Genomic DNA, 24,651 nt, shown 5'->3' with positions numbered 1-24,651 from the left:
TGAATGGAGTGGCCGTCCAGGCTGGCTTGTGTAGGCCTGCAGGCCCAGCAGCCACACGGCCCAGCACTCTGGGTGACGCTGTGCTCTCACCAGTTTAGAATACTTTGTACTTCCGAAAAAGGGGCCCAGTGTCTTTATTTGATGCAGAGGTCTGCAAATGGCAGTCAGCCCTGAATGTAGCTTTCCCTCGAGTCTCCAGGTTTCTCAACATCCCTTGGCATCTCACAGGGCAGCGCCTCCTGGGCACAGCTGGCTGCTGAGCCTGGGTGTGGATGTGCGAGGGGCCGGGGGCCAGAGGGAGCCCTGCGAGTTGTCTAGGAGGCATGCCTCCAGCAGGACAATCCCAGAGGCACAGAGTTGAGTCCTGAGCTTGGGTGATACCCAACATTTCTCTGGACGCTTTGCAGAGCTTCCATGAAGTGGTAGAATCTGTGGTTCTTTATGGGACTGGCCTCTGAGAAAGAGGGAGGTTTAGTGAGTGATGGTATCTTGAAAGATGTGTCCGTTGTGTTGAGACGACACATGTCAGAGCAAGTAGTATGAGCACCTGACTCTTAACCAGGTTTCAGCAGGGGAGGGCTGGTGGCCTTTCTATCCTGTTATTAAAAGTCTGAGGAGTTCTGAAGGTTGCTCAGTGTATGCCTTATGAGCAGTGTGCCTCTTGGTCCTCAAAGCATATAGGACCTTGTGAGGGAGAAAATGCTTAGCAGAAAGTACAGAGCCGCGTGCAGTGTCCTGCCAGCTGTGTCCTTATGGACAGTGGGCCCGAGTTACTGGTGGGCGGAGGGGTCTTTATTTGTGTTTTGCTCTTTCTTAGCCTTATAATGCTTTAATAAGTTTTTTGGGGGTAGGGATGTGCCTGGAGTGGAGAGGAGGGGAGGCATGCTGGGCCCGGGAAAGGAGGTGCCGTTGCAGACTTGGTGGGGCCACAGGCAGAGGCAGCCATGCAGGAGACATGGATCAGGGCGGACCCAGTGGGAGCTGTGCCTGAGGGGGGCACTGGACACCCCTGGAAGGCTTGCGGCCGTGTGTGTGAGGGGCTGGGCCTCAAAGCAGCCTTTTCTCCTTGAGGGCATGACCCAGAGGAAGGGATGGAGAGAGCAGCTTTGACATATTCTCAGGGAAGATTCTGCAGACCTCAGTGACAGATCATATGGGGGGGGCTGTCTGTTGAGCGTGACTGCCCGGGTTTAGATAAAACAATACAGGTTCGTGCTCATCTGTTAGAGCTTTTGTCCGGTCCAGTCCCCTCATTTTTCATGTGAGGAAACTGAATCAAGGGTCTTGTCTGAGGTCACACGGGGCCAGCGCACCGGCTCCCTGGACAGCCTGGGGGTCAAACCTGTGCTCCTGCCCCCCACCCCGAGTCCTCTGTTTTCCCCTGCAGAAAGGGTACTACTGCGGCCCCTCCTAAGGGGTTGTGCGGGTGGAATTGACCAGGAACAAGAAGCCCTTGGCCAGCACTTGGAGGGACTTGAGCAAGGCAGCCGTCACCGTGGTTATGGTCACCTCTCCCCTTCTCAGTGGCCTGTGCCTGTTACCAGAGACCTCCAGAAAACTGAAAAAAGCTGAAGACCTGCCCCTGGTGTACCGAGCACCTGCCACATCCCAGGCCCTGTGCCAGGAGCATTCCGTGCATCATGGAAGGAGCTTGGATGCCGGCTCACGTGACCAGCAAGGGCTGGGGCGGTCCCTGGGGGAGCCACCTGTGCTCACAGACAGGATGAGAGGCCGAGTCTAGATAAGCAAGTCGCAGCGGTGGGAACATGTCTGTGTTACAGAGTGACCTTCAGGATTCTGAGCTCCTGTTAAAAATGTTCGGCTCCCCCGCTTGGAGGTGTTGGGAGGAGCAGCAGTGCTGAGCCCCTGTTCTTACTCAGTTGCCCATCTCGTGTGGTTCTAGGGAATGAAGATTTTCTTCATGGTCGTGGCAGCCGTGTATGTTTTATACCTTCTGTTCTTGATAGTGCGGGCCTGTTCTGAGCTACGTCACATGCCTTATGTAGGTGAGTGCCCCATGACGAACGGCCCGAGGTGAGGAGGGCCAGGAGTCGACCTCACACAGTGGGAGGAGTGGCTGGAGTCCACCCAGCAAGAGGCCTGACCTGGATGGGGACCTGTTGCACTCCCTCATGCTGGGGCACCAGTGCCTTCAGTCCCTGGGGAGCCCCAACCGGGCCGAATGGGTAACTCTGGGCCTTTCAGACAGTGCCTCAGGCCAGCACTGGAGGGAGGCCTGTGGGGTGAAGGGGCCCTGGGCCCTGGGTGCCAGTGTGGCTATTGGAGCTGCCTGGATCCTTCCAGAATTGTACCCGGTGGAGGATGTGGCTGGGGCTGTTTTCCTCGTCCCACGTCAGGGCAACTCACCTGATCTCCTACGTTCCTCTCCGTCAGTCTGTCACAACCAAATAACAATGGCCACGGTCTCTGTGGGGACTGTCCTTGACTCTGGGGAGCTGGGACAGCATTTCTTCTGGGCTTCAGGTGCACACAAGCTTAAAGTCCAGAGGGAGGAAGAGTTTTCTTCAGGAGGCTTTGTTTATTTTTTGTCTTTATTTTTAAGCTCCCTGAGATGAGAGTGGAATTTACTTCCCAAGTGATTTAATGGCGTATTTGTTTCTTTTTCAGATCTCAGGTTAAAATTTTTGACTGCATTGACTTTTGTAGTGCTCGTCATTAGGTAAGAAGACTTTATTTCTTGAAAGAAGCGAAACAGCGCATTTGTATTTTCCTGTCATGAATATCTTTTCTTGCCTTTTATAGAGTTCATTTTAGGGCATTTCTAGCCAGATCTGTTCATTAGGTCAGGGAGACCCTTGCACAGGGCAGACCCTGAGTGTCCACGGGAGACCTCATGTCATGCTGTAAGCATCATGGGGACTGCGGGGACTGCAGGGACTGTGTCTCCTGGGCGCTCCTCCTTGCTCCATGTGCGCCGTGTAGCTGGGGCAGCCATGGCCCAGTGCGGGGTCAAGAACGAGAACAACATGCGTGTGTGCTTGGCACCTGGTGTCCTTTTGGTGCTCCGAGGGGAGGACTGTGCATTCGAATTCCGTATCGTAGGGGTCCTTGAACTGCAGCGCAGTGGCCCTGGGGCAGGGGTCGCTTTGGCGGGAGGCTGTGGAGGCTGAGGCCCTGGTGACGACGTTTCTGTGAACGCGTGCCAGATCGTTGTTGGGTTGTTGGTGGTTTGTCTCCTTCTGCTAAAATCCAAGTCCAGAGAGAAGAAAATCTAGTCACTTGCTTTTCTCGGTGGTTTGAGGCAAGTAAATGGCTGCCAGCCCTCTTCCTGGGCAGGAGCCGCAGGGAGGCTCCAAGAGGTCAGCTTTACAGGGCGGCTCCAGGGTCCCCGGCTGCCTGAGATGTGGCCTCCTGTGGGCATGCGTGTCCCTTCCCCTGCGGGTCGTGCTTATCGCTCACTGCCCGAATTCAGTGTGGACGTGCTTCATTCAGCATCTGCACTCGCCTGGAAACAGCAGTGCGTGTTCGCGTAGGCAGCCCTTCGTCAGCGCCTGGCGTGCAGGCCAGCTCTGCTTCTCACACGCGCTCCCTCGTGTGCCCTCACGCCCCTTCACACATACACAGCCCCCCTCACACACACACCCCTACACCCCCCTCTCCCCCCTCATACTCTCTCACACCCCTCTTCACAACTCTCACACCCCCTCATACTCATGCTTTCACACCGCCTCACACACACACCCCACACACAACCCTCTCACGCCCCTCACACTCCCTCACATACACTCAGACCCTTCTTCATAACACTCTCACACCCCCTCATATGTTTTCACAGCCCCTCACACTCACACACACTCTCTGTCTCTCACACACACACACATACACACGCTCTTCACGTCCCCTGGCACATCCTCGCCCTCACGCGGTCCGAAGCCACAGGCTGGGAGTGGGAGACCTATAGCGGCCTCCGTAGAGTCCGAGAGGTCGTTCTGCCTTTGCAGTCGTTCTTCATGCGACTTCCAGGGGCCTCATTCCCTTGTCCACGAGCGTCCGGGGTGTCTGCTCCGGTCGTCGGGCCACAGGCTCCTCCCCGTCACGGGGAGTACGTTCCGATGGAGGAAGACGGTGAGGATGAGCAGCCTAAGTCCTGCAGTGGAAACAGAAGTGACATGGCAGGAGTGGAGGGGACGCCTCTCTGAGTAGGAGACGCTTGGCCTGGGGCTTGACGGGGGAGCCCAGCAGACATGGGGACAGCGGGGGGCGGGGGGGCTTGCTGTGAGTCTGGAGGAGCGGCAGTGCCCCGGGGGGGGGGGGGGGGGGGAGTGAAGGGAGGACGGTGCATGGGGCGGGGTCACACCCTAAGGTCATCCGGGTCCCGCAGGCTGGTGTCTGCGCAGACGCGCGGCGCGGCTGAGCCGGCGCAGGGACACGTGGCCCGGGGGAGGTGGACTTTCCTCAGGGCCTCGTCCTTTGTGGTCGGAGGTGGTCTTGGAAATGAGGTCTGAGGCGGAAGCGAGAACGTGCCGACGGGTGCTTCGAGGCCCCTGGTGCGGGGCTGGGGCCTGTGGCACGGTTCGCTGCCTCTGCCCCAGCAGCACCCCCGCCGGGTCTGAGGCCCAACAGCCGGCGCAGCGGGGGTGCGGGGCGTCTGCACGCCGGTCCGTGCGCAAATGGTAGTGAAGGGACCGCGCGCGGGGAGGATGGGACGAGTTCCGGGAGCTCCTGCCCTGTCCTCGTCTGTGTTTACTTACTGTCCCTTCCCCTTGTTCCAGCATCGTCATCCTGTACTTGAGGTTTGGAGCGCAAGTACTGCAAGACAATTTCGTAGCCGAACTGTCCACGCACTACCAGAACTATATCCTTCCCCCGGGAGCCTCCAGGCTTCGCGCGCTCTGCCCGGGGTGGCCGCCCGGCCACGGCTGCCGCAGCGAGGGAGAGGCCGGCAGCACCACGGCCACCCCGGCGGGCAGGGCTCGGGCTCGGCAGGGCGACGTGGTCCCGAGGGAGTCACGCTCTGCAGCTGCCCTCCCTGCCACCCTGCTCTCCTGTCCCTGGGGATTCTTCAGCTCCGGGCGGAACCTCGCAGCAGTCCGAGGGGTCTGCTTCTCCCCACAGAGCACGGAGGGGAGGCGGAGCCCGATTTGAGAGTCCTCCCTCCCCATCACCCAGATGTGGCCAGCTGCAGTATCCACGGGTTGTGGCGATGGGGGCAGTTTAAACCTCTGTCCCCAGAAAGGACCCATAAGATAGCAGGACGCCCTCCGGCTTCCTACGTCTGCCTGAGGCCCGCGGGGCTACTCATCTGCGCACGGAACTCCTCGGGCGCGGACAGGGCTGGCCACGCCCCCTTTCAGCGATGGTGTCCATCAGGGGGCGCTTTAGAGTTACTCCCTTGCATCTTAGCTTCTTTCTTGGGGGCCTCTTCCATGCTTAGAATTAATGCAAGATTTTTCAAATTTTAGTGGCTAGATTTCACACTAACCTGTTATCAGCTTCTCAGAGGGGTCTGTTACGCTGAGAAGACGAAGAACGACTGGTTGGAGAGTTTGGTCCCCGTCTTCACTTCAGTCTTGATTTACCCACTTGCGCTCCCGGCCCTCCTGCCCTTTGTGCATAACTTGATCATGCCAGGTCCTGCCACCTCCCCGGGTTTCCACCGATAGAAAAGAGTGCGGTGCATCTGTTACTTACAGATGACCTTGAAAGGTTACAGTGACCTTCGGCTGTGGGCTTGCCCTGTGGCATCCTGCTGTCTGGGTCCTTGCTGGTGGTGAGCGGTGGAGAGTGCTGGTGGTGGAGGGGGCAGCCAGATGGAAAGCAAAGACCCCAGCTGAAATGTCCACATACGGGTTGTTCCTGTACTGCTCATTTCCCTTGACCAGTATCACCAGCTGAATTCTTATCTTTCTATGGCCTGTTGAACTTTTACCTCTACACTCTGGCCTTTGTGTACTCTCCGTCGAAGAACGCCCTGTACGGTAAGCCACCCTGCGGCCGCAGGGCTGGGCCCGATAGCCCTGGCCGAGGGACAAGGTGGGCGGCCGGTGGGGGGGCCCAGTCAAGGTTAGAACACGGCATGGGCTGCGTCATTAGGGCACAGGACGGGAACAGAGGTTCCGTTAGAGGAGCCCAGCGCGCAGGCATGTCCCTCAGCCGTGTGACGCCAAGTCTGTCGAGTGCTAGCGCCGTGGCCATTCAGGGAAAGCCAGAATGTGAGAGGAGCCGGACTGTGAGGCAGGCTGAAAAGGACGGGGACGTCCTGGAGCTTGGGCAGCGATGTAGCGTTTCCGACTCACCACCTGGCTTCCATGCTGTGTGAGTTCCCAAAGCGCCTCCATGAAAACGTGTCCCTGGAGCCTCGCAGCCGCTCAGCGATGAGGACGCGGTTAGTCCCTGCTGAGAGGAGGAGACTGGACGGCGGGGCTCACGTCCTTCCCAGGGGTGGGAGGCACAGGGCGGGCACCGCTCGTCTCCCGGGTGTTTTCTGCCCCCATGGACTCGGGAGAAGTAGCCGGCTCGCGGCTGCCATTCAAGGGCTCCTCCAGGCGCTTCCATGGCTCCGACTGCCCAGCACCCTGCTAGGTCTTGACTTGCACGTGAGAAAGGTCCGATGCCACCTACTTGCACGTGAGATTTGTTCAGGTCCCACAGATAATAACGGTGGAAGCTGGGATTGGAATCCCGCTCTTTTGGGCTCCTGTCCTTTCCCTGTAGCAGCCCACCTGCCGGGGCTCATCACATAAAAATGCTTCTGTTGGCTTCCAGAGTCCCAGCTGAAAGATAACCCTGCGTTCTCCATGCTGAATGACTCGGACGATGACGTGATCTACGGGTGAGTCACCGCCTCCGCGAGCATTCGGCCTGCTTTTGTGCATTTACCGAACAGGCCGCCAGTCAGTCTAAAATGATTTTCAAGGCTTTATGATGTTTCTTTCACCTGGGAGTGTCCTGCGATTCCATGGGGTTCTGTGTTTACGTTGTTCTGACTAGACTGAGTGGTTTTCCCTTTTTCTGAACACTTAGCGTGGGTGGTGACCACAGGAGGACCTGTTCTTCCTGGCGGTGGGCCCCGGTGCTTGCTGGGGGGCGAGGAGCGGGCAGGAGCCGTGGGCCATAGAAATGGGGAGCGCGGGGCTGTGAAACACCTTCTTGCCAGAATGGCACATCAGTGTGGAAGAGAAGAACAGAGGAGGAGCTATCACAAGCCGAATGGCATCAAGGGTCTCTTTTGTGACAGGAGTGACTATGAAGAAATGCCCCTGCAGAACGGCCAGGCCATCCGGGCGCAGTACAAGGAGGGCTCGGAGAGCGACTGAGCCCCGGGCCGCTGGAGGCCCGACGCTTTCCCGAGGCGCTGCTTCCTGGCCTTCCCCGCTCCTGCTGGTGTTTGGGTTTGTCTTGTAAGCAGAGATTTCCTGGTCCTATCTGTTTATGTATTTTTGAAAGGAAAACCAAAACCAAGGAGAAATTTAAACATTGGGCCAAATTTATTTAGATTGGCTGCATTTGGGAAGAGAGGCGCTGATAAGTGTAAACGGCCAAATCCTTTTTCAAAGATTTCAGATGAGAAAGAGTTCATTTTTGTGGTGAGGAGGTAATTATTCCTGTTTTTAGTAGAGTTATTTTTTTTTTTTTTAAATAATCTGCTAATTCCGAGTCCATGGAAAGAAAGCCCTTATGAATGCGGTCATCAGCATGGTTCTCCTCTTTCTTCCCTGCCCTGTACCAGTTTCAGCCCTTCAAGCTCAAAGGGAGGCCTATTTCTGTGCCTGTCTCACGAGGGCCGTCCTTCCCCATCGAGTGCTCTGGGTAACCAAGCGTCCCAGGTGCCGAGTAACTCCTGTCTCTGGTGTGAAATGCCTGAGTAATGACTGATTAGGGAAGTGGTGGGCGAGCAGGTTCTAGTCTTGCAGCACCCCTGGGCGGAGCTCTGCTCGTGGGGCTCAGAGGAGGACTGGCTGAGATTCCTAAGGAAAGGGTGAGATAACCGACAAGTGCCAGCTCCAGGGAAGAGGCCTTGCTGCCACAGTTTTCCAAGAGACTGTGTCCCCGCGTGTGCACGTGAGCGGGTACGTGCATGCATGTGAACGGTTGTCACTGTGGCCGGGATGGGGAAGAGGGTATCCGCTACAGTCCCTGTAAGCTGTCATTTCTACGACCCCTTTAGAGAGAACACCCCGGGAATAGTTTTGTGTGTGAAAGCTAAAAAAAGGGTTGATGTATTTTAGACTCTTTACTGTGAAAAAGTTGTTCAGTTTCACATTTGAAGCCTAGATGAAAGGAAGTAAAACGTTTTCGATGACTCATGGCAGCGCATCCCTGGGTAGAAGGTCACTTGCTGGAAGCATGCCCCGCCCTCCAGCGGCCAGGGAAGAGGAGGGCCTGCTCTCAAAGAGGAAAGTGGTCTCCAGCTGCCCAGTCTGTGGCATCATAGAAGGCCCTGGAGAGCTGCCAGTTCCTTTACGTCAAAGACTGAGTGTAAGTCCGGTATAGACATCTCCTTTCCCTTTCCTCTGAAATAACGTCTCTCTTGAACCGTTGACGTATGGTCACGCTAAGCCCCCGACGGACGGTGTCGGGGCAGACGCAGCGGGTAGGAGAGGATCGTGCCGCTCCTCAAGCAGGCCCTGCGTTGTCTCCATCTATGCATTAACTCTCAATCGCTCAAAATTGGATTCCACTTTAGGTAAGGCTGGACCCTTCTAGAGGTTCATGAGAGACTTTTCATTACGACTTCACATCTTTCTGTTTAGTTTAAACTTTAGTGATAACGTACCTTTGATATGGATTCCATTTGTTTTTAAAACCTTGTAAATATAAAAAAGTTTGAATTAAAACAACTGTTATTATTGCAAGGGTAATTCAAGTTTACATGGTTTTTACATTTTCAATGGTGTGATGACTTTTTTGATTCTGTGTACTCCAAGGTACTGGAAAAGTTTTTCTTTTACCAAATTTTTTCAACTTCTACTAAGTATAATTTAATGTAAATTGATGAAAACTTGTGCTAATTAATGTATTCTAATATGTGATATAGTTTACAAGTTATAATTATTATTAAATGCCCATAATTTGGAATGCTGTTATTTATCAGTAAATGTAAACTATTTGAGGCACTTAGCCATACACATTAGAACTTTTTAACACCTGTCTGCGTCCTGTAGTATAATATTATAAACTGATGACTGATACCTTCATACTTGATTCTTCATGGCATCAAGTCACTGAAATGAAAATATGGGAGTATTTATTTACTTTTTGTAACTAAGTTGGAAACAAAAAAATGATAAAAGGAAGTACATAAGGGGATAATGATTCTTGTTAAATCGTGCATTTTCAGCTGTCTCCGGTGTATCATATGTCTCAACATAAGACGTACTCCATGTAAAAATTTGCTTAAAGTATACAGCATTTAGCATGTAGTATATATGCCGTAGGTATTAGGTTGAAACACTAAAGTCTGCCAGAAACTTTAGACAGTAGCAAGAGAATTGTTTTTTCTTGGAGAGTATCAGTTTTGCAAACTTCAGTTGTAAATTCAAAGGGCTGACTTTAGTTCTTCCGTGGTAATGGCTTGAATAACATCATCTTTGGGATAATTTTTTACACTGGTCCAGTCTAGGGGAACCTGGAAGATGACCGTACGTATTCAGCTTCCCTAGGGAGAGCATCATTATCCGTGTGGGTAATAGGTCTGCTTGATTTATTATTAAATCATTACAGCAGTGAAGTGATGCCGTTTTCTCTCTCTTAAGCCCCATTTGAAAGGCTAGAGAAGGGGATATATAAAATATATTCAAGGTTTGTAAGATTGTTCCTGTACATAATTCGATTGCAATAAAAGTTTAGATACATGATGTAAACGCAGCCCACTAAATGGGCAGGTTACAACACAACTGTCAGCAGCCGCAAGCACTCCATGAACTACTTACGGAAGGTGCAGTTGTCGGTCACGGTACGGTCAGTGACTTATTTCCTGGAATCCTCCTCCCAGCGAAAACCATGGAAGCTCAGAGACAGGGTGGTGAAAAGGGACATCTAGTGAGTACGAGTTAAGTTACTAAAGAATATTTATGTATTTTGAGGATTTTAGAAACCAGTTGCCTTAGAGGTTAAGACTTTTGGGGAAAAAAAGCTACAAATCTTTTCCCCAGGCCCAAGGGAAGTCGCTTTAGTCTGTGACATCTTGTTACCCTGTTCATGTTGACTTGACATGTTTTAGATATACTGGTAACTATGATACCACACAGTGAAACAGAATTTTCTGCTACTGAAAACTGCCTTTTTACAAAAAGACTGTACATATTTGTAAAATAAAAACAACCTGAAGTTCAAAGGGAAAGCTAGAATTGTGTAACAGATCCTGGAACTGTGTCCATGAGCACAGGAACCCCTGACGACAGAACGATCATTGTATTCAATCAAAAGTGAATAAATGTTTATTTATGGCAAACTTACACTTGGGGAATGGCTTCATTCTGCAATTTCCTTTCTGGTAAATGTTAATGAATTTTACATGCTCAGTCCTTTCTTACGGCATTTATTTGCTCCTGCGTGTGTTCATCTGGCCATTCCGGCATGAGTGCTTTAGGGCCAAAAGTAGAACTTTATTGATTTCAGAAAGGGACACAAAGCATGTCTTCATTCCTGTGCGAACGTGGCCTGTGGATGAGCGCTGAACATGAGGTCACAGACTGGGGCTTGGGGCCCACCTCCCCGCTTAGATAACACCTTTCAGTCCATCAGATAGCCTCCCAGCGTGGTTTCTATGTAACGCTGATTCATAAATAAGGGCCTAATTGTGGACACAAAATGAATGATGGTGAAAGCATGTGGGAGGCCCTGCAGCACTAGCACGTTTCCGGAGGGCTGCAGCCGACCAGGGGAGGAGGCTGGGGCGGAAGCCGGCGCGCCACGGCCCGGGCAGCTTGTGCGGCCAGGAGCCCCGGCCGCAGCGGGGACCAGCTGGCTGGCTCCCGGAAGCCGCAGGACCCCACGCCCGCGGGTCCACGCAGCACACCCTGCAATGGACAGGACCAACACAGATCGTAACTTTTCCTTTTTGTTTTTGCAGTTGTATAGATTGTAAAATCACTAGTGAAGTCTGAAGAATTCATTTGTGGTATCATTTAGACTCTGAAGAAAAACACAAACTTCAAAGTGGAATAATTTATTATTCTAACCAAAGTACAAAGTATGGAAAATTAGTGTATCTGAGAGAGAGAAAGTTTCAAACTAGCAGATTTCAGTTTTTAGCACCTTTGAAAAGAAATATTCAGAGTTAAGAGAGTGGCAGCAGAGGCCTGAGCACCCAGGATGACAGTCCTCGGACGTGGCTATGCCGTTCACAGAACAGGGCAGTCACCTGGCTGTCCTCCACGCCGTGAGCGCCACGAGAGAGAGGAGGAGGGAGGTGCTGGCCGGAGCCCGCGGCCGTGGGGAGAGGAGGCGCGCGCAGGCGGAGGGCCAGCGAGCCTCAGATGGACAGCCCGAAGGCGCTGACGATGCAGTACATGGTCTTGTTCTCCCACCGCACGGTGCAGCTGCCTGCGGGGAGAAGGCACGGAGCTTAGCCCGGGGAGCCGGGGGCGCGTCGCCCCGACCTCTCACACCTCCGCACGGCCCGCGAACAGAGAAGGCCGCTCAGCCTGGGCTCTCTGCAAGGTGCCAGCGGGGGACCCTGGTAGGCATGCATCCCAAGACCGGAAACATCCAAGTGCGTGCTCCAGAAAACCCTGCCTGGAAAACTCCAGGTCTCAGCGGGGTCGAGGAGGCGCCACACGGCCTAGGGAAGGCCCAGGACAAGCATTCACGGAGCAAAGGGGAGACCATACCGTCCGTAGAGCTGTCCCAGAAGCAGGAACTCGCCGTGTGCAGCCCCGCTCCGTTCTTCTGCATAATCACGCAGGTCACTGCAATGGAAACAAACGTTTGTCAGAGAAATCTACTTGGCAACACACCTTTCTCTCCGCCTACTCTCAGCATTCGGACGTGGATCCCGTGGTAGGTGTCCATGGAACAGTCACCGGGGCAGACTGGCCCTGGGATAGTGGCACGCCACAGCCTGCCCCCGCCCTACCCCCGTGCCTGCTCTCCAAGCGTCTGGCGTGAAGTGCTGGGAAGTCCTGTGACATGCGCCCTGCAACTGTTCCAGCCACCTGCCAGGCCCACCGGGGGTCACGGACACGGTACGGGGACCTGCCCCTACTGCTGCGCATGTGCTCTGAGGTCACACGCCGCTGCGCCTCTCTTCCGCCACCAGTCCTGCCTCTCGGCAGTGCTTCAAGAACCCCCGCAGTGTGTACGAGAGGCAGAGGTGCATTACCGATGTACTTGAACGGCTTTCCCAGCTTGGTGAGTTGGCTTAAAGTTTGTTCGACTACGTTTGTGGTCCACTGATTCACTTTGCTATGCTGGTAGGCATTGCCACCGATCGCGCTCTCTATAGCCTGGAACACAGAGCAGAGGTCACTGTTGGCAGGAGACGCCCAGCGCCCTGCGGTGGTACCGGAGTTCCTCAGCTGAAGACTGTGGAAACATAATCTGCGTAAAATGTGAGCATAAGGGGCGCCTGGGCGGCTCAGTGGGTTAAAGCCTCTGCCTTCAGCTCGGGTCATGATCCCAGGTTCTGGATCGAGCCCCGCATCGGGCTCTCTGCTCAGTGGGGAGCCTGCTTCCTCCTCTCTCTCTCTCTGCCTGCCTCTCTGCCTACTTGTGATCTCCGTCTGTCAAATAAATAAAATCTTTAAAAAAAAAAAAGGTGAGCATAAGCCATGAGCACCCCTTCGCAAATACACCTTTGTTTAACAGCGTCCTCGTTCATTAAGTGTTTTGCTTGTTTTTTAAGATCTTATTTATTTGACAGTGAGACAGTGAGAGAAGGAACACAAACAGATATGGGAGAGGGAGAAACAGACTTCCCCTGAGCAGGGAGCCCAATGTGGGCCTCGAGCCCAGGACCCTGAGATCATGACCTGAGCTGAAGGCAGATGCTTAACAACTGAGCCATCCAGGCACCCCTCATTAAATAAGCTTTATATCATTTTCTAAAATCCACACTTATATAGGATCTATCAAATTTTAAAAACATGTTGACTGAATTTACTGTTGACTGTTGCAGCTGGTACCTGGAGATAATCTTTTTTTCCTACTGAGGCTACAAAATATTCTCCTTTGCCCATTCCTTTCTTAGAAGTACAGCAGACAGAAAAATCCTTACTGGTTGTACGACTGACAACATGCAAACCTACCCAAATAATCATGTCTTCAAAAATACTTCCTTTATCCCGCATTTTCTGGGAATATGTTAACACATAAGTGTACTTCTCAGATAATAAAAAACGAGCCCTATGTATTACAAAAAATATTTTAAGCTTATGATGAATTTTTCTGTTTGCAATTGTCTCTTTCCATCCTGCATCCTGGAGAGGGTTCAGAGGTTACTCAGGAATACGTACAGCCGCTTGCCCCTCCTCTTGCTCAAGTCTGTAGTTAGGCTATTACCATTTTAGGATTTTCGGGCCTCTTTATGCTGATGCCAGTGTGCCTGCCTCTAACTAAGCGACTTTCTTCTCTACCCCTTTTCTAGCTAGAAACCAGAAACCTGGATTCTGATGACAGTTGTGACCTGAAATCATTGGGGAAGGCCCAGTTCTGTCCTCAGACATGCAGAGAGAAACAGTCCTGGGGTCTGAGTTGTGCACACTCAAGACAGATTAGGGTCTACTATCTGGGACAAAAGCTCAGTGATCTTGCTTTTGAGGACAAAGAGCTACCTATAACCACACCCTGATTTCTACCTGTTTATTCTGGGACTCTGAGCAGTCACGTTAAACACACCTCGTTTAGTTTCCGGCCTTCCCCATTATCATAGCTTCTTCTCATCCTCTGACATATTCTGCCCCCTCCCCAACTCGGGATAAAATGAGGTTGTGGGGACACAGGTGCTCCTAGTTTAAGAGGACCCGGTTATTACCAGATCCGGATATTGGTCAAAGAAGTTGGGGGTGGTGAAAAGAGGGGGACGTCGCTCAAGCTAAACCTCTAACTTTGGCAGCTCTCTCCACATACACTTGGAATTCACTGTTTTTCAGGGAGGGAGGAAAACTCCCCTCCCAATTCTGGACTCACCCAAATTCATTACTGAGCAATCCTTAAAAGAGCTTAAGGGAAGAATTAACCTATTGCCAGGGGCGAAAAAGCTGTTGACGCCAGTGACCACGTGAGAGTACCACAGCCACGTTACTTTATGCCACCGTGGAGACTGGAAGAGTCTCTGTTCAACTGCACTTGTTGCCTGGCAACTGAGTCAAAGACGATGCTGAAAACAAGTGAGGTCACAGGGGACCTCGCAGCAAGCCAGCCCCACTTCTCAGTTCCACTGCGGCTCCAGCACCTTCTTGCTACCCACGCCCCACCCCTTGTTCCCTAAGAAACACCGCGTGCGAAAACAAAAGCAAACCGTTACAGATCCTGAACAACAACTAGAAAAATCACCTGTGCTGGCGAATAATGCATATGGTAGAACAAAATCATTTTGCTTTTTGGTGTTGGTCACAAAAACAGGTTGTGGTTCTTCATCACTCTGGCATTAGACAATAAGCTGCATTAGAGTCAATTCCAAATTACACACGTGCTCTCGGCGGGCACTTTAAACTTCGATCATCTAACGGCTTTCCTCTGGCTGATGGCTTCAGTCTCTGCTCAATTTACGCAGGAAGAGAAGGGACTAATAAGGAAAATCTTTCTGGCCTCATTCCCTTCCCAGGACTTGCACTACTCCAGGCCCATCTGCTTCATTTCAGTCCCTCAAACACACCATACACAGTCCCGCCACAGGGCCTGCGCACGTGCACGCTGCCTGGAATGGGCGCCCCTCTTCGCGGAGTTAACACGACTCCTGCTCATTCTCCAGATTCCAGCTGTGAACGCACCAGATGCCTCACGGCACCGTGTACGGTGGCACACGGTACACACAGGGAATCCACGTTTACATTTTCCAGTGTGATGATTTGGTAAGTGCCTGCCTGGGCGCGCCCTGTTCCGTAAATCCCCCGATAGTCAGTACCTAATGCCCCCTTGATACGTACTTTTCCAATGAACGAAGAACAAATACCCTAGTTTGTCTCCCACTGCCACCATGTAAGGGAGGTACCATGGTGGAAAATGATGAAATAGGTAGTTCAGGAATATAAGATAAACGGGTAAGCCCCACCTGGATCATCAGGTCGTTAAGTAACTGGAAGTTAATCAGTTTTTTATATTCACTCTTTATTCGACACCAGAAACATTTACTTGTATACCATGACCATGAGTCTTTTAATGTTAAAAGGTTACAGAATCAAGTCTTAGTAATACTCAATAATAATGCTAATATATTACTTTTCTTGTCTGGTTTAAAATATATAATTTACATAATATGGGAGTAATTCTTATCTACATATTCACTGAAGTAAAAACTGTTATTTGAAATGCCAAAACACATAGGCTCAGTTGAAACAATTCCAAGATAGTATTTAGAACACATTATTTTCACTCATAAAGCCATTAATCAACATCTTAAAAACAAGCATTCTTCCTCTTACCTCTTTTACAATGTTGCTCACTTCATCAACGACAAAAGCAGTCTGTAAGCAAGAAAATTAGTTAAGTTTGATGGCTTTAAAAGATCGGTTTCCACTGCACTGATTAATGCAACGTTAGGTAATGAACACAATTTAGAAATGAGGACTTAGAGCCAAACTAAATTTCTCATTTTACCAAGAGACTCAGAAATGCCGAGTGGCTCTTTGAGGATCACAGAGCCGGTGAGAGGCAGTCAGGAGTCTAGAGTATGTATATAACTTAAAGGGTTTTGGTTTGTTTTAATCATGCCATGGGCCAAAAGGCTGGCCTGACTTTAAATTCAATCTCTCTCTCCATTTCAACTGGCTGAATATCAGGATCATTAATAAACCAGAAGTTTAATGAGTTCCTCGACTTTTGTATAAATTAGCTGACACCTTTCCTGGTGTAAACCGATTAGGAGGTTTGAAACTTAGAGACATTTTGTTTTGTTTTTATCCACCATTAGCGATAAAGTATACAATGATAATACTATTTCCCCAGAGTTATGCGTCCTTTTTAATGCTGTCCTACTTCGGGACAACACCGGCTGCGGGCACAGCGGTTCCATACCAGGGTGAGCAGCCAGGTGGGCTGCCACCAGTAATCTAATGGCGGGGAGCTTAAAGATGGTTTTCTTTTTACACAGGATACATCTGAATGGGCACAAGGTTCTGAGTGCTGCGAACAGTACTTAGCTCTGGACATTCCATCCAGAGGGCAGCCCCAGGCCCTCAGGCATTGTGAATCCTAGTGGAATAAGGTCAGAGTGCCCGGCTTCTGGCAGTGAGCTTTCCTGCCTGCTGGATGCCGACTACCAGCGCCCTGGCCACGCCACGCCTTTTCTTTCCAAAGGATCGAGTGCAGACTGCTGGAAGCCCTCTCACTTGCTGTACTCACGAGCTGGCATGCTTGGAGACAAAGCCAACTCACCAAATGAATGAAGATTTGCAGTATCTTACAGATCAAATGCTCTCTTGAGATTTAAAGGATCTTTCCAGGGACTTCCATGATACTAAACCATGCGGAAAACTCCCTGTGTAACTAGCCACATGGCTAAACTAGGAAAAAGGTTGAAGGGCATTTTAGTGGACTTTTAGTGAAAAAGTAGAGTTGTACAGAATCCCCTGGGCAGTTTCAGCTTCTATAAGAAATAAGAACAATGAGTTGAGAGTAGTCTTACAAAGGTCTAGGTGTGTACATGAAGTCAGAGGCTATGCAGAAAAGGCTAGTTCAGAAGAGAGTGGCGTGGATTAGCAAATACCTAAGGCACGCCTACTAGAAAAAAGTCAAGGTCTCATCCTCCTAAGGGCCTAGGGCTTTATCTCCTGTAAACATATACTCTGTTCAGCCCTTCAATTCACAGATCTGCAAGTGAGATCTGGAATAATGAAGTCCCTTAGCCACTCCACTTGGTGGGAGCCAGAATGAGAATGCCAGTATTAAGAGATTTCTTTTACAGTGTCATTTCCCTTTTTTTGTTTGTTTTATGGCTATTCCTATCATACAAGCTATTTTCCTGTATTAGTTTATGGGGAAAAGCTTTTCCTTTGCTAGGTGCTCCTGAGCCATGTCTTCTCATAATTACCCACTGGTTGTTCGCAGCATTCAAACACTGATACCGTACGGCCATTCGTGTACTTAGGAAATCAGATTAAAACGGAAACTCCAGCATCAGTCCTTAAGCCTTAGATGTTTTCTTTCCCCTCCAAACATTCCTGCTTACAAGTTTCAAAAACGGTAAAATATCAAACCTTACCAACTTCACCTCAAGCTTTTATTTTTGACGGGCTGCATAATATGTAGGACTCAACTTATTTCAATTTCAATGAGAATTATTACTTAGCAAGAACAAAACGGGCAACTATTTTTCTGTAATAGCCCCCACCAGCTATACTCCCTGGATGCGTGTTAAAACTGAAGGGAAGCACACCGTTAGAATAAAGGTCTGCTGCTTGGCAAGTAATTGTGTGCTTGACCCTGCCTCTTCATCGAGGCAATGAGAGATTGTCTTTCCCCCACAAAGAGCAGCTCTCACACCGACATCTCAAACTCAAATTGAAAATGAAACTTAAGTGATGGCAGCCGGGGTGGGTGTAAGCACCGAACTGAAGAACAAGGTTGGGGCCGGCAGACAAAGGCAGGCTCTCCTACAGCGCACTTCTGCATTTCGCACACAGCCTGAGACCTGAAAGATGCGACTGCATTTGCGTGCATATCACTCTGGAGTCTTGCGTTAAAACATCAGCAGACGCACACGCGGCCTTCAGCCTTCCCCACCCGCAGACGCGGAGCACCTAGTCCAGGGCGGGGGATCTGCACGGCCGAATAAAGGGAGCGAGTGATAGCAGCCTCCCGGCGGCCCCGGCTGCGTGGAACAGGGTCCGGAGGGGCAGCAGGGCGGCGGGAGTGGAGCGGATCGGGGGCGTGGCGGGGCGGCAAGGAGCCAGGTTCCGGGGGCAGCGGGAAGGCAGCGGGTCAGGGGTGTGGTGGGTCCGCGCGGAGCCCAGACTCGGGGCGCCGCGGGGCCGCGGGTGTGGAGAGGGGCGGGGGAGTGCTGGGCCGGCGCTGAACCAGGTTCGGGTAGCGGCTGGCCGAGGGGGTGCAGCAGGTCGGGGGCGTGGCAGGCCCGCGCGGAACCAGGCTCGGGACCCGGCGGGGCCAGGGGCGCGGCCGGCACCGGATGGCTCGCGACTTGGGGCTGGCAGGGGGCGCGGCGGGGCTGGGGCGCCAGGGACGGGAGAGGCCCCGCCCCAGGAAGAAATCCCAAGGCTGCGGCACCCCTCCCGGAAGAACGACGGGGCGCACGCCGCCGCGCGGGGAGCCCCTGCCCAGCCCCGAGCCCCGCCCCCGGGCCCGGCGCCGACGCCCCGAGCAGGCCGGCCGGGGGTCACCGCACAGCGCTGTGGGGGGCGCCGGGACCGTCAGTCTGCTCCGGAGACTGCCGCCGCCCACGTCCAGACGCGGCCTGGAAGCCCACACACGCCCTTGGCTGTCGCCGCCCACTTGCGCCGGGCGTTCTCGGCCTTCACCCTTCCAGTCCCCGAGCCGGCGGTTACCTCCTCCGCAGCCTGGTAGTCTTCCATCTTCCCTCCGGCGCGTCGCCTCCGCCTTCCTGAGTAGCGCGCACTGCGCAGGCGCACTCAGGCTCCGCCCTTCGACCTCCCGCCCCGCCCCGCGCCGCGCCCCCCTACCCGCTCCGGACCCGCCCCGCTCTAGGGCCCCTCCCACGGCCGAGTAGCGGGGCTGGGGACTCGGGATGCCCCTCCTCGAGTCCTCCCCCACCCCACCCCACCCCACCCGCGGTGGTTACCGTGGGAACCGGCTCAGTATCCCGGCGGCTCACAGGACCGCAGCAACTAAAACAAAACAAACGTGCAAAAGCCATTCTCCGGTCCGGCCCTTCCCTCCAGCTTGTACTGTGTGGATTAATTTGGACATTCAAATGGGTTCGGACATCTATTAACAAATTGTAAAGGGATTTCTGAATATGATGAACCGCGTGAGAAATTGCTTTCAGTCTTCCTGGAGATCCAGGATTAAGCAACTTTAGCTCTGAACGAAACCTTCCTTTGCGGAGGTAAATTTTCTACGTAAATGAGTTTTTTTTTCTTTAATGACCATTAAAAAAACCATTCTGGGTGGAAATTTTTTGTAAAATGCTGCACACTTCCTGGTTGCTTTAAGCAAACTGAGCTAAACAGACACTTGGATACAGGGGTCATTCAGCAAATTAGGAATCCTACAACCCTTGTACAGGAAGGGCTGGACTATGGGCACCTGTTTGCATGTCCTCTGAGGCTAAGGTCTTTGCCTTTGGGGGCTTTTTTCCCTGGTTTTACTATGTCCTGGAAATCAAACTGTCACTTCTTACCACTCCAAAGCCCAGTTGCTAAAATTGACTCCCCCCCCCCCCCAAGAAGGGGTGACCACAAGCCCTGGAGATGTGGTAGAATTAAGCTACAGAGCTCATTTCAATTCATCAGAAACCCTTGCTTCCACCCTCTTAATCTAAGTTCCATGAAGGCAGAAGCCATTTTATTTGCTGATGTGTCCCCCCTACTCCTTCAGTTGTGCCTGGCGCACGTAGGTGTATAATTAAAATTGAATGAATGAATGATTTCCCCAAAGGTGTCAGTTCCGCCTCATGGCCAACTGCAGAGAGCTGGCCAGTGGAGAAACACCCCATCCCCTACCTCCAGAGGGCAGGTGAGCAGGGGCACAGTGGTGAGAGACACAACGCTGCTCTGCCCGGGGCACTTGACCTAAGGGACCATTCTGAACTGCCTTTTCCTTTCCAGTTTTGTTCGGCTTCGACTCACCTGTTTCAGGGTTCACAGCCTTGTGCCTCACATGTGATTCTAATTCTGGCATTTCTTTGTCCTGGCCTCCTGACCTTCCCAGGTTCACCTGAGATCCCATTTTAGGTGTCCTTCTCCCGCCTGCCTGCTTCCAGGCCCCCAGCGGCAGCACGCCCCGGAGCCAAAAGGGTCTTTTCACCATCTTCCAGTTTTCTCGGGCCACTCTGCGGTGGCCCTGGAGGCCCACTAGGTAAGTGTCTCAGAATTATGTGCAAAGCCAGAGTGAGCAGATTCTGAGGGACAGTCTGCATTTGAATGTCGTCAGGTTTGGGACATTGTTTAGCAATTGCTCCACAGCCTTTTAGGAACTTTCTAATTCAAACGAGTGTGAGTGGCTGCCGGGATGAATGGCGCATCAGTACCGCATAGACTTCGTGTTGTGACTGAAGCTCAGCAGCACGTGCGTAAATCAACAGAAAACACTAAATGTGAATTTTTTAATGTTACATGACGTTAGCTTCTGTGCATTGGGTGCTGCTCTCCAATTTTAACTATCAAAGAACATTCATCAAATGATCGTGGCATATGGCCTAGTGAGTCTGCCCCTAGAAATGGAGAAAATGGTCTGTTCATCTTCTGAAGTGTCTGTCCACTTCTCCACACGTACACGTAACACTCACTTGGTTTAAGCCTCTGAGCTGGAGCTGAGGCTACAGAGTTGACTGAGATATGATCTCTATGGCAAAGTTTTTTTAAGATTTTATTTATTTGACACACAGAGAGAGATCGTAAGTAGGCAGAGAGGCAGGCAGGGAGAGGGGGAAGCAGGCTCCCCGCCAAGCAGAGAGCCTGATGCGGGGCTCGATCCCAGGATCCTGAGATCATGACCTGAGCCGAAGGCAGAGGCTTTAACCCACTGAGCCACCCAGGCTCCCCTCTACAGCAAATTTTTAAAAACAAACTTTTGGCAAACAGGGGGCCTTGAATTCTCTAGGTTCAGTGATGGAGAGCTTGGAAAAATGCAGCGATATGTTGGGCTATTCTGCCTAATGGTTGGATACTCTGTAGGGCTAAGGAATTTAAAATCACCAGGGCGTTTGGCAGTCCACCAGCTGCCATTTCCAGCGCGCGGAGTCCGCCGAGAACGAATGTCCTTCCCACGGACTCAGGTGCGCACACGCCGACTCCTAGCTGCTCCTCAGTCTCTGGAAGCCACGTTTTAGAAAAATGTTTCATTTCTGCTCAGTAAGTCGGTAGAATGAATTTCTGGTTTGTTGTTCAAGGTGCAGGTGAGCCGTAGGTTGGCAGGTGTTGTGTGCTTTCTCCCTTCAAATCAAATTTCTTAAATAGAAACTCTTTAAAATAAGGATTGGTGTTGCCAGTGCCTTTGTTTAGCCAGTGTGGGCCGCTCGTCACAGCCGTGTCACCCGAGAAAAGAGTATCAGCAGGCACAGATGGGTCTCGCGGGGTTGTCTGTGATCTGCGGCCCCTCAGCATCCAGATCCAATCTTGTGGACGTTCGCGTTTTCCTGCCTTTTCCTGTGCCCGTGAGCCTCAGGTGTTCCATGGAGTCACGACAATAATATACCGACAATAATAAGAATAATTCAGCAGCAAAGATAGCAGTGCCGAACACTCGGGCCTGAGGAATTCCGTGCTGTAATGGAAAAGAAAGTAAACTTGTGGCTGACTCCTATCTGCAGCGAGAGTCCGCTGCTATGAAATTACATGGGAACCGGATTGGCTGAGAAATGCCAATCCTTAGATCTGCTGTGAGCTGGGAAGCGCCGGGCGGATCGACTGCGATCCCTCCATGCCGCCTGGAAATGGCAGTCCCTCTTCCCCTGACCCTGGCTACCTCCGCCCCATCCCTGAGACCCCAAGTGCCCAAGATCCAGCAACTAAAGGATAACTTACGTCACAGTAGCGGCCTCCAGCTGGCATTTCTTCATGACTGGTTGATTTTTTAAAAATATTTATTTGATAGAGAGAGAGAGGGAGGGACAACATGAGCACGGGAGAAAGGCAGACGGAGAGGGGGAAGGAGGGAGCAGGAAGCCCAATGCGGGGCTCAATCCCAGGACCCCAGGATCATCACCTAAGCCGAAGGCAGACGTTTAGCCAACTGAGCCACCCGGGCGCCCCGACTTTTATGCTATAGTAGGTATGAAATAGTTGCTCAGTTCTGTGTATAAGAAAAGTACGCTAGATTGGTCAGCATAGGCTGAGTTAGCTGCAAAAGCAAATGGCCCTCTACTCCTGGGGGTTGATAACAACAAAGCTGTATTTGTCACTCATGCAACATGACCATCAGGTGTCTGCTATGGCTCCATCCTGTGTCTTCTCCATGCCAGAGTCGTGGAGGGAGGAGGAAGGGACAGGGAACAGTGACCTGTGTGCTGGAGAGGAGGCACTGCTCGTAACAGGCAGGGGTCACTCTGCTCACGTTTTGTCATCCAGAGCAAGTCTCTTAACCAGCTGGAGTTTACAGGTCGGAACATGTAAGGAGAAAGAGGGCTGCAGCCCGGCACACAGAACATTCAGAAGGTTTCCGTTGGTGATCAATCACGTTCACTCTCTTTGCCAACTCCTGGCCGCTCACCGGTTCTGGGGCTCTCTCCTTCCACTGCTGCTCTGGCCTAATCCCCAGCTTGGCCCTGTGGCACCTCTCTAGCTGCAGATGGGATCTAAGTGATACCCATTCAGTTTCAACACCCATCTCTTTTTCTTTCAAAGATTTTATTTTTGAGTCATCTCTGTACCCGATGTGGGGCTCAAACTTACAACCCCGAGATCAAGAGTTGCCTGTTCCACCAACTGAGCCAACTGAGCCATCCAATGCCTCTCCACACCCATCTTCCAACCCTTCCTTGCTGTCCGCTGTAGCCCGAGGCCTTCGGCCAGTGGTCTCCAAACTTCTTTAATTTTGCTGCTGTAGCAGGAACAATTTTTGAGCATATATCTCAAAATTATGTGCACTTCCTTGGTGATACGTTAAACTATGAATCCATTTCTTAAGCTTTCATCAAGTTTAAGTTTTAGCTTCTTAAAAAATAAATCTAAATGGAAGTTATCATATTTTCTTACTATATCCTGCTGTTACAGGCTGAAGTGTGTCCCTCCTCAAATTTGTATGTTGAAGTCCTAACCCCTAGTACCTCAGAATGTGACATTCCATGTTTGGAAATAAGGCATTATTTGGAGATGGGGTCTTCAAATAGACAGTTAAGTTAAAATGAGTTCATGGGGGGGCCTAATCCAGTAGGACTGCCTCCCAGACAGCACAGAGAGATCTTGTGAAGACAGAGAAGACGGCCATTCACAGGCCAAGGACAGAGGCTTCCAGAAAGAAACAATCCTCCTGACACCTTGATCTTGAACTTCTAGACTCCAGAATTATGAGGAAATGAATTTCTGTGGTTTAAGCCACACAGTGTTACTGTATCTGCTCCAGCACCTCTAGCTAAGTAATACACCTGCTTTGGAAATTATTGTCATAAGGCTCCCTCATTCTAGAAGCATTTTCTTCCAAATATTCCTAAATGGATTCACTTAGTATCTTAGGCTGCAAATAATACTATGACTACTAAATAGTTTTTATGTATCAAAGATCTTCTTGGGCTGGGTGTCCCCAACCATGGTCACTCTGGCAATACCTAAATATCTGTGAGTGAAAGGAATGAACTCGAAAAATGAGAAGAGAAGCTTGTGACCCTCACCAGGAAATGGCTCTGAAAGGCCATACGGTTGCTCAAGGTCACTCTGCTCTGTCTCACCCCAAAGCTTGCCCTTCTAATTCACTCCTGCCTCTCATCACAGCCCACTACCCCCCTCCTGCCCACCTCTTCTCTTCTGCTGGTGGAATGTACCATGTCAGGTCAACATTCCCAGGGCACAGAAGAATGAGATTCCAGAACTGAAGAGCCAGAGGAATGAGCCAAGTGAACCTCATTCACAGTTGAGGAAAGCTAGGCCCAGAAGTGTTCAGAGAGATCTGGCGACTCCCAAGGCCCCACAGTGCATCTTATCTTTGGTCGTCATCAGACTTGCCTGAATCATTCTCTCCATTCGAGTTCACACTAGCTCACCCTCAGAAGTGAGTCTGAGACCCTTAAAAGAGCCCAGTAAGAAAATGGAAACACAAGTCCAGAGAGTGGGAGAAGCTCTATGTAGTGTAAATATCTGACAGAGGACTCTGATCCTACATATATAAAGAACTTCTGTAAGTCAATAACAGAAAGACAGATAAGCCAATAGTAAAACAGAAGACTTGAACAGGCCCTGCATCGAAGCAGATATCCACTTCACCAATAAGCATATAAAATATGCTCAAATTTCTCAGCTACCCTAAATATCAGGGAAATGAAATCAAACCATAATTCCATACCAACACACACTGACCAGAACGGATCAACTAAGAAAGGCAAATAATATTAAGTGCTGGGGAGATGTGGAGCAACCGGAACTCGTTTCTGGCAACCACTTCGGGAGAATGTTCAGTAGCTTCTACTCCTATGGAGCATATGCTAACAATTCCATTTCTAGGCACAGAGGGAACAGAAACACAGACGAGTATTCACCCAGACACCCCAGAAGAATGTTCATGACCACACCATCCGTACTAGCCCACACGATGAATCATGCAAATGCCCATCAATAAATAATACAGTAGAGAAACTTTGTATAAATCCAAACAATATGCCACCACAAGAATGAGCAAACGACATGTGAAACCCCTTAAAAACCTAAAGTTGGACAAAATGGGGGCGCTAACGTTTCAGCAAAC

General features: G+C 51.2%; 2 protein-coding genes across 6 annotated transcripts in view; one reads left to right on the top strand and one right to left on the bottom strand.

The window, feature by feature from the left end:
* Positions 1–10,418, top strand: part of TMEM181 (transmembrane protein 181) — a 70,629-nt gene extending 60,211 nt beyond the window's left edge. For all 4 annotated transcript variants that reach the window (XM_046004585.1, XM_046004586.1, XM_046004587.1 and 1 more), the window contains exons 12-17: positions 1,904–2,006; positions 2,629–2,680; positions 4,734–4,816; positions 5,850–5,939; positions 6,727–6,793; positions 7,199–10,418. In XM_046004585.1, coding sequence (XP_045860541.1) covers positions 1,904–2,006; positions 2,629–2,680; positions 4,734–4,816; positions 5,850–5,939; positions 6,727–6,793; positions 7,199–7,277 — 474 coding nt within the window. In that variant the 3' untranslated portion in view covers positions 7,278–10,418. The remainder of the gene's footprint in view (positions 1–1,903; positions 2,007–2,628; positions 2,681–4,733; positions 4,817–5,849; positions 5,940–6,726; positions 6,794–7,198) is intronic.
* A 697-nt stretch (positions 10,419–11,115) lies between these two features.
* Positions 11,116–18,712, bottom strand: DYNLT1 (dynein light chain Tctex-type 1). 2 transcript variants are annotated; one of them, XM_046004589.1, is made up of 5 exons: positions 18,624–18,712; positions 15,546–15,587; positions 12,287–12,410; positions 11,796–11,873; positions 11,116–11,508 (listed from the first exon to the last, which is right to left on the bottom strand). In XM_046004589.1, the coding sequence occupies exons 1-5, from the start codon at positions 18,648–18,650 to the stop codon at positions 11,438–11,440; spliced, it is 342 nt and encodes a 113-aa protein (XP_045860545.1). In that variant the 5' UTR covers positions 18,651–18,712; the 3' UTR covers positions 11,116–11,437. The 2 variants fall into 2 exon arrangements, with proteins under 2 accessions (XP_045860545.1, XP_045860546.1); XM_046004590.1 differs by lacking the exon at positions 18,624–18,712 and adding an exon at positions 14,458–14,545 and having other exon boundaries at positions 15,546–15,589.
* Between the last annotated feature and the right edge of the window lie 5,939 nt (positions 18,713–24,651).

Source organism: Meles meles, chromosome 5 (genome assembly GCF_922984935.1).
Source record: "Meles meles chromosome 5, mMelMel3.1 paternal haplotype, whole genome shotgun sequence".
NCBI lineage: Eukaryota > Metazoa > Chordata > Mammalia > Carnivora > Mustelidae > Meles > Meles meles.
This window is presented reverse-complemented; position numbering and strand designations above follow the sequence as displayed.